The sequence below is a fragment of the Ranitomeya variabilis genome, chromosome 1 (assembly GCF_051348905.1).
Source record: "Ranitomeya variabilis isolate aRanVar5 chromosome 1, aRanVar5.hap1, whole genome shotgun sequence".
Classification (NCBI taxonomy): domain Eukaryota; kingdom Metazoa; phylum Chordata; class Amphibia; order Anura; family Dendrobatidae; genus Ranitomeya; species Ranitomeya variabilis.
In genome coordinates, this window is record NC_135232.1 from 786,172,237 (window position 1) to 786,182,072 (window position 9,836).

The 9,836-nt window shown below is 43.1% G+C and overlaps 1 protein-coding gene across 1 annotated transcript in view; it reads right to left on the reverse strand.

The window, feature by feature from the left end:
• Nucleotides 1-9,623, reverse strand: part of PDE4C (phosphodiesterase 4C) — a 670,949-nt gene extending 661,326 nt beyond the window's left edge. Inside the window, exon 1 of the mRNA XM_077272881.1 lies at nucleotides 9,203-9,623. Coding sequence (XP_077128996.1) covers nucleotides 9,203-9,462 — 260 coding nt within the window. The 5' untranslated portion in view covers nucleotides 9,463-9,623. The remainder of the gene's footprint in view (nucleotides 1-9,202) is intronic.
• Nucleotides 9,624-9,836: the final 213 nt, after the last annotated feature.

Sequence of the window (9,836 nt, forward strand, 5' to 3'; positions counted from 1 at the left end):
GTACAACCCCCAAAACACCATCCCAATTATGAAGCATGGTGGGGGAAACATCATACTTTGGGGTATCCTCAAAAAGCCATACCTTGACCTGAACACTATGTTCAGCTATCGCCCAAATCCCTTCATTGGCTCCTAATTCCCTAGTGTATCCAGTTCAATCTACTAACATTGACCTACAAAGCCATCCATAACCTGCCTCCTCTGTACATCTCCAAACTAATCTCCTGATATCTTCCCTCATGTAATCTCTGGTCCTCCAAAGACCTCCTTCTCTCCTCCACACTTATTCGTTCCTCACCCAATTGCCTCCAAGAATTCTCCTGAATATACCCCATCCTCTGGAATTCTCCATACACATTCGGATCATTGAGACGGAACCTGAAAACTCATCTCTTCAAGAAAGTTTACAGTCTGCAATGACTATGCTGCCACCTCAGCACCATCGGAGCTCTTGCAACCCTCCAACCTACTGTCACCTTCCCCATCATCCTGTAGAATGTAAGTCCGCAAGGGCAGGGTCCTCTTCCCTCTGTACCAGTCTGTCATTGATAGTTTGATTACTATAAGTGATATCTGTATTTTGTACATAACCCCTTCTCATGTACAGCACCATGGAATCAATGGTGCTGCTATAATAATAATAAGACACTTTTTTACTTTGCAGAGACATTGAGGTGCGAAAGTAAAAATTCTAACTTTTGGAAACTGAACCCTCTAAGAATGCCTAGGGGTGAAGTGAGCATTTTTATGTCACATGTGTTTCATAGAGTTTTAACGTATCACAGTCAGGGCCATGACAATAAATTATTATATCACCCCAAAATGTATTTTGTATTTTATTTTTTATACTTTTTATGAGAAGTAAAAGGAAGTGCCCTGTTTGTTACACAATTCCTCTCGAATACGGCAATTCTCTATAACTGGTCATTCACTATTGCTTGAGCGCAAAGCAGAGCTGAGGAAGGAAGAAGCATCATTTGGCTTTTGGAACTCAGATTATGCTGGAATAATTAACAAGGGCAATGTTGCATTTGCAGAACAACCAAAAAAAAACTATTTGGAAACTACACCTCTCAAAGAATTTATCAGGTGGAGAAGTGAGCAGTTTGACACTACTCGTGTTTCACAGAATTGTATATAAATTGAGCAGTTTCATCCAATAACATGTTGTCTTAGTCTAAAATTAAGGGGTAGTATGAGAAAAAACACCCCACAATATGTTACACAATTATTTGTGAGTGCATATGGACACATGGCAGAGCTTAAAAAGGAAGAACGCCATTTGGCTTTTGGAGTGCAAACTTTGCCGTGAACTCTTTTTAGGCATTGCAGAGCCTCTTCAAAGTATTAGTACAGTGGAAATCTTTCAGAAGTGACCCCATTTTGTAAATTGCACCCATCAAAGCGTTTATCTAAGGTTACGTTTTCACAATGAGGTTTGACACCGTGTATTTTCACAGTGCAAAAAATGCAACGTCTTACAGTTCCACTAAAGTGGATGGGATTCATTGAAATCTAATGGCCACTGTTCTTTTTTTAATGTAAGGCCTCCTTCACATGTATGTGTTTCCGGTACGTGTGGCATCCGTTTTCACATGTATAGGAGACACGTACCCATTATCTATGGTGATGTTGACGTATCAGTGTTTTCACACAGACTGCGTGTCCTTGTGACATGGATGACAAGGGCCAATACAAGTCAACTGGGCAGTGCAAATACGTATAGCACAAGGATGACATCCGTGCGCTGTCCGTGTGATAAGTACCGGAATAAAATGCATTCAAGAAATTCTTGATTTTTATGTGGTAAAGACAATAGAAAGAGAGATGATAAATAGATAAATAAAAATAAAGCCTTCTTCAAGGCTCACACATAGAGCCGAAACGTTGCCCAAATGGGCCATTAAACCAGCTTTTTCGCACTAAATTTATGGTGTGCTGCTTCTTTATTTTTCTCTACTATAAGGACTCGCATGTACAGTTGTGCTCAAAAGTTTACATACCCCCGCAGAATTTTTGCTTTCTTGGCCTTTTTTCAGAGAATATGAATGATAACACCAAAACATTTTTCTCCACTCATGGTTAGTGGTTGGGTGAAGCCATTTATTGTCAAACTACTGTGTTTTCTCTTTTTAAAGCATAATGACAACATGGCACACAGATGTCCACAGAAACCCACAAGGATAGTAAAAATAGGACGGTCTCACGCATACGTTTTTTAAGCGGATGTCTGAAGGGGGCCTAAATTTGCCTGAGGTGCATTTTTGAAAACTGCAACATGTTAATCTCTTGCTAGTATGATGAGTTTTATGTGAGTAAAAAAAACATATACGCTATCAGTGTGTTTCTGTGGAAAAATTAATGTAATCAACACACACCATATTTTATCAACGAAGGTGGGGGGTGTATGAGGGCTTCTTTTTGGAAATGAGCTGTAGTTTTTATAGACACCATTTGCAGAGTCGTATCTGGGGGGCATCCGCTGCATGGGCCCTGGGCGCAGCTGGCAGGGGGCGGAGTTGGGTCACCTAATGCGGTGGTCCGAAGTGTCTCTCCCGGTGGCTGCATTCTGCCACCCCCCGGACTGGGAGTCAGCATTTCTCATAGCTCGCTGTCAAGCTGACGGCCGGCTCAGAGAATCTGCAGCACGCAAGCTCCCAGTGAACAACTGTACTCACATCCTACAGATGCGAGTACAATTGAAGCTCTGACCAATTGAAGCTTTGACCGCCAGGTCAGAGCGACACCATCAGCATGATCAGGTCATCTGATCACGCTGCTGACTTTACTCGCTGGTGCTGCAGAGGCACACATTGGTGGTAAGTGCTCCAATGGAGCTGAAAACACAGAAGATTAAGTGCATGGAGGGAGATTTGGTATTGGGATGGGGGTATTTAGTTTGTGAGGAGAATTGATGTGGAGCAGACTTAGTGTAACAGGATGGGGAAAATTTGAGGACACAGTTTGGGGAGCAAGGAAGGAACAGATGCAGACACAATATGGGTGGCTGGAGAAATTTGAAGATACAAAATAAGGAGCAATGGGAGAAATGAATGACTAAACAGTATGGGGGGATGGGTGCAGGCACAGTATGGTGAGTGGGCGGATGGGTGCGGACAAAATATGAGGAGTGAGGGGAGGGATAGATGCAGACACAGTATGGTGAGTGGGGGGATGGTGCAAACGCAGTATGGGAAGCGAAGGGGAAATGTATGCAGACACAGTATGAGTAGCGAGGGGAAAAATGTATATGGACAAAATATGGGGAGTGAGGGTGACGGGGAGTCAGGGGGATCTGTGAGAAGACAGTATAGAGGGGGAAGGGGTAAATATACAGTATTGTGAACAGGGGGATGTGGGGGGATGTGAGAGGAGACAGTATGAGGAGGAAGGGGAAAATGTGTGAGGAGAGTATTGAGGGAAATAGTGGGAGGAGACAGTACGGGAGGAGAAAAGTGAGTGGGTACAGAATAGAGACTGAGTAGTGGGGGTGTGACATGGGGGGGCAGTGTAAGGGTACAGCCAGGAGGGGACAGTATGCCATGGAGGGTGAGTGTGATGAGGGGGTACAGTATAAAGACTGGGCATTATAGGGTGGATACAGTGTGAGAGGACAGTGTGAAGAGGGGGCCCAGTATGGAAAGGAGAGGTCAGTGTGGAGAGCATGGACCATATGAGGGAGAGTTTGAGGTCATATTTTGCGCAAGGAATTTAGTGAGGGGCAATTATTTATTCAGGGGCTCAGAGTATGGCAGACATTTTTATTCAGGAGCATTATAATGGCACTGCTAGCTTTCAGGGCATTGTGTGGGGATATGCTATAGAAGACAGGAGAAGATGGAAGTTTGCAGCGACGAGCTGTGGATGAGAAAAGCCATCATGGAGTCTGGACAAGATGAAGAAAAGAAAGAGAAGGACTCCAGAGACAACAGCTATAAGGAACCTGGATGTAAATGTTATTTGTGATACTGATTAATTCTCATATTTTTATTTGTTAGGAGCATTAAAAGGGTTGTCCAGGTTTGTGATAAGTCTGCCGTTTTTCTATGTAACTGCAGACTTCTGAATTTGCACGCTGTCAGGATTCTCTTGTGCCATCGATTTGCATACATATAGTCATGCGCTGACGAGACATGCGTGACCTCACTAATGGAAAATGAACTGAGTGAGGCCGAACACATCTACTTGGAAGATGGCCAGAAGTACGGTATACAAATCGCATGCTTGTGCTGACATGACCATCCACACTTGCCACTGACAAGGGAGACTCTTAAAAGTGTACAGTGCGCACTGTGAGAATTCAAAAGCCTGAAGTCACATAGAATCTCAAACCTGAACAAGCCCTTTAATTACAAAATGAAGCCCTGTGGTCAATCCTAACAGTGTGTAATATCCTCACTGTCAGGATTCAGCTCTGCTTGCTGGTTTCAGAAGGCATCACATGAATGCTTCAATCACGTGTAATTTTCAAACTTACGGTCACGTGGCAACGAGCTTCTCTTCCTGCTTCTCTCAGTTTTTCACTGGACATTGAGAGAATTAGGGAGAGGAGCTCATCAGTACATGACTAAGTGTGCAAGTCGTATTTGTGCTTGGTGGAGGGGGGTAGGGCGCAAACTGAATTCTTGCCCCGAGTTCCAGAAGACCTAGATACACCTTAATTGAAGACACAAGAATAACAAAAGTAAGGAACACATTCATATTTTATTCTACCTTTTACCACAAGATCAATTTATTTTATGAAGTTATCTTTTTATTTTAGCCAAAAGCCTTAAATTTTTTCTTATTTTTTTATGGAAGTGTGCAAAGACATTTTTTGCAGGACAAACTGTAGTTTTATTGCTTTAATTTTGACATTCACATGATTTCTTCATTGCTTTTTATTAAAAAAATTTTTTGACAAAGTGACCCCAAAACAGCAATTCTTGTTTGGTGAACTTTTTTTTAGGTGTTCATTGGGTGGGTTTAGAGACATACTAGTTCTAGAGTTTTGGTTGCTCCAGATTCACCTATACCAAACTTGGATAGCTTTTTAACTTAATTTGTTTTTCTAAATGTGCAGTTAGACGGCCGTATTACACACAACAATACTTGGACTGGCCGTCGGCGTGACAGCTGCATAAATACATATGCTGTCATGCTCCGGTCAGGAGACCTGAATAAATAATAAATAACACATTTAAAAAGTGAGAAAAAAATATTTGATTTTATTTTACATTTTTCTTATTGTACAACATTTGTTTTTACTTTCTCACGTGGTTCCACTGTGGTACTCGATGGGGGTGCAGAAAGAAGCCCCTTCCTCTTATACTCATCTATGTATTGTGGTCACTATTAACCATAACATCAAAAGGGTTAAACTGTCGGGATCAGCGCTCCTAAACCTGAGTTTGCATTTGAGTGGGAGCAAGCCCACTCAGACAAGTCATAGTAATGTGTAATGGAGCGAGAATCAACATGATAGGGCATGTTAGGTTAGGCTATGGGTTGAACTAGATGGACTTCCTTCAACCTTAATAACTATGTTACTATGTATAGGAAATGCATGATAAAATAGGGCAGAAAACCCCCAGCAGTTAAAGTGGATCTGTCACCAGGTTCTACAGTATGAAACAAAAGAAGAAATGAATAAATCAATCTCCGAGATCTGAAAAGTGTACTGGACTTTTCACTTGAATGGGAGATAAAGTGTGTACTTGGCAACAGCTGATTGGTGGGGGCGCCGGGTGTCAGACACCCATCAATCTCATACTGATGACCGATCCTATACACACTGTAAGTCATTAATATGTCAGCCTTGGACAACCCTTTTAACAATTACAATTAAAAAAACACATCTGTTATCTACAATGTTATTTTTTCTTGGATCACAATTATTATCTCATTCATAACACTGGTCAACAGCATTTTTGGTGCCAAAGATATTTCATCGAATTTAGGGTATTTTTGGGGTGCTGATTCTGAATATGTCATCAGTTTTGCCAGATTGGCTCAAGTTTTTGAGATTTTTGGTATCTTATTTATAGCACTTGTTGGTAAATGCGACGCATCATCTCATTAATTTCTTTGGATTAGTACTTGAACTGAGCAGTTCTCAATATAGTTTTGTGTTAATTAGTGTTCTAAAAGTTTGTTCATAGCTTGATTTTTGCACTAACTTTATGTTGTTGTCTGTTTTCCAGTGAAAAGCATGAACTTATCAAGAAGAAGTTGTCTTAACGATCCAGACTCATTCTGTTACATTTGTGGTGAATACACACTGCCAAAACATAGAAGAAACATAACAGACTTCGTCAAAAAAGTGTATTTTGCCTATTTTGGGGTTATGCTTGGGGACCAAGACAAGTTTTGGGCACCACACATAGTGTGCAAAGCATGTATCGAATTATTACGAAAATGGAGCAAAGGACAAAGAAAAAGCTTCAAATTTGGTGTTCCAATGGTGTGGAGAGAGCCAAAAAATCATCATGATGACTGTTATTTCTGTGCAGTGCAAGTGCAAGGATTCAATAAGCATAAGAAACGAAAATGGGAGTAACATGGAATCTGCAAGAAGGCCTGTCCCTCATTGTGAAGATGTGCCTGTACCTGTGTTTACCATCAATAACAGTCATCATGATGATTTTTTGGCTCTCTCCACACCATTGGAACACCAAATTTGAAGCTTTTTCTTTGTCCTTTGCTCCATTTTCGTAATAATTCGATACATGCTTTGCACACTATGTGTGGTGCCCAAAACTTGTCTTGGTCCCCAAGCATAACCCCAAAATAGGCAAAATACACTTTTTTTACGAAGTCTGTTATGTTTCTTCTATGTTTTGGCAGTGTGTATTCACCACAAATGTAACAGAATGAGTCTGGATCGTTAAGACAACTTCTTCTTGATGAGTTCATGCTTTTCACTGGAAAACAGACAACAACATAAAGTTAGTGCAAAAATCAAGCTATGAACAAACTTTTAGAACACTAATTAACACAAAACTATATTGAGAACTGCTCAGTTCAAGTACTAATCCAAAGAAATTAATGAGATGATGCGTCGCATTTACCAACAAGTGCTATAAATAAGATACCAAAAATCTCAAAAACTTGAGCCAATCTGGCAAAACTGATGACATATTCAGAATCAGCACCCCAAAAATACCCCAAATTCATTAAAATATTTTGGACACCAGAAAAAAAATTTTTTTTTGTTGACCTGTGTAATCAGTGAAAAAAAATACTAAAATAATCAGAAAAAAATATTCTACCAATGGCCGTGTGTCTATCCAGAATGATTACATATGAATGACACAATGGAGAAGACGGAGACATTTTTTCCTCATCCGAGAGAATCGGATCTCACTATGATCACAGTGTGATTGATTTATTTCTTACTCACTTATATGGCGCCATTAATTCCACAGCGCTATTCATAATCATCACTGTCCCCATTGGGGCTCACACTCTATATTGCCCATTGATATGTTTTTGGAGTGTTGGAGGAAATCGGAGAACCTGGAGGAATCCCACACAAACACAGTGGGGTTGTCCTTGGTGGGATTTGAACCCAGGACCCCACCGTTGAAACGCAGAGCTATCGATAAGTGAATATAACACCCAGAAGGCTATAAATATAAAAACACATAAAAAGTGCTTGTTGTGATATAATGTAAAACAAGTCTTGCCTCCGGGATTGGTAAAGGTAGTGACTGATGGTGGAATCCCGTGTAGTGTAGTGTTACTGAAGACACGGAACCAGGGACAGGAGCAGCCGCAGGTCTACAAGTCGTCCGGTGCAACCAGAGCCACAGAGGCTATCAGCAGGCTTCTACTTATCTAACAGGCTACGCCACCACAGGCTACATTTACCTGTCTTATATAAAGATCTTCCCAATGTACAGTCCTGTGCAAACGTTTTAGGCAGCTATGGAAAATAAAGGCAAATACCTATCCATCATGCAAATGCCATCAGGGAGTTGTCCGATTGCTTCCAAGTTTATTCTGACACAGGGCAAATACCCCAAATATACAGCCAATCTCATTAAAGGGGTTGTTGGCCTTAGGCTACCTAGAGTGACTGCAGACTTATGAATCCTCACATCATAAGCCAAGTCTGGTAGGTATGTGGCCAGAAGTATGCAAATACCTGCATACCTGCGGTCAGATGACTGCCGGCTCCCAGCGCCGGAGAATCCTCACAGTGTGCAGTGCGCGCGATGTGAGCATTCACAAGTCTACAGTCACATAAAGTGACTGCAGACTTATACCCTAAGGCTGAAAACTCCTTTAAGAACGATCTTCAGCTTAACAAGAAGTCCTGGAAGTGATAATATGGCCACCTCTCAGCCCTGATCTCATCATCACCATGTCCGTCAGGGGTTACATGAAGACACAGAAGGATTTGCGCAAGCCTCCACCCACAGAAGATTTATGGTTAACTCTCCAAGATGTTTGGAACAACCCCCTTGAAGAGTTCCCTCAAAAACTGTGTGTAGGTCTCTGTAGAAGGGTGGATGCTTTGAAGCTGGTTTTAAGGTAAAGGACGGTCACAGTAAAAATTGGCTTGGATTCGTTTTCTCTTTTCTTTCACTTCGTGTTTTGTAAATTCATCAAAATGACCTACACTTTGGAGCATTTTTCCCAAACATACCTAAAACTATAACACAGTATTGCATATTCCTCTTCATTAGGCAATGGTCAAGACAGTCATAAACTGATAAAAGAACTAGGTTCATGTCCATGGTGGGTGTATACCCCCAGATTCCATAGGTTATGCCTCGCCAGATGTGGAAGAAGCAGCTGTATGGACTATGTAGACAGTAGAACATCTCTATCACTATTTCCATTGCCTGGCAGTGAATAGAGACATTCAGGAGAGAACGCTTCTCAGCAGCCAGCCTTACATTGGCATCAGGGGGAGGCAATTCTTTGGGAAAAACAGTTTGCTCCAATATATCAGGCTCGGGTGATGTATGCTCATGGCCTCCACACCATTGAATAGATGGACTCACCACCAGTTGTGGGATTAGACTACCCCATTATCCCTGGTTCCCTATAACCCCACTCCCTGCCCAGGCTGTGGGGTCTCCAGCTGGTATATTAGGGGCACTAGCCCCTGCAGTGCTGCCATCACTCCATTACCACTTTCTGACAGCACATTCCCAGTGACATGGCCCCAGAAGCCCCGTGGGCACAGGGGTGCAGGTGAGCCCACTCTTACCGTTTGTGGAAGGACGTGGGCCAGGACATGCGGGGCTTCCTCAGCCCGGGCCGCAGCTTGCTCTCCATAGCCCGGTAGTACAGGTACTTGTCGGTGTCAGAGTGGTACCTCTGCTTTATCCGGATGTGGGTACGAGGCTGCCGCCATAAGTGCTTGGGAGGCTTGGCAGTGCCGGCTCCCTCTCTGCTCAGAGTGGCACATTTCGCTGCCTCCAGCTCCATAGTCCCGGGCTTCTGAGGTCTATTGGGCTGTAGGTCCATAGAGCTACATGGGAGCAGGGGATCACACCGGGGATCACACCGGGGATCTCACCGGGAACAGAAGGTAACTTTGTACCGCGTGCAGTGCAGGCTGTATATAGGAGCGGCTCACAGGACCGCACTGACAGCTGCCAGCCCCCTCCTCCAGATCCCGCCGACTTCTGGGGCTGACGACAAATGAGGCTTCTGTAGGAAAAGGCAGAGGGTGCGCGGCGAGGTGGCACCCTGGGAGGTGAGGAGGGCGCCGCACACGGGCACCACAGGCACAGCAGGAGACTGAGCACAGGATGCCTGCAGCTGGCAATACTCCCCTGCCACAGCCGAGTGCACCGGGGCGAGGGCGCAGGCTGCACACTGGGCATGTAGAGCCCTTA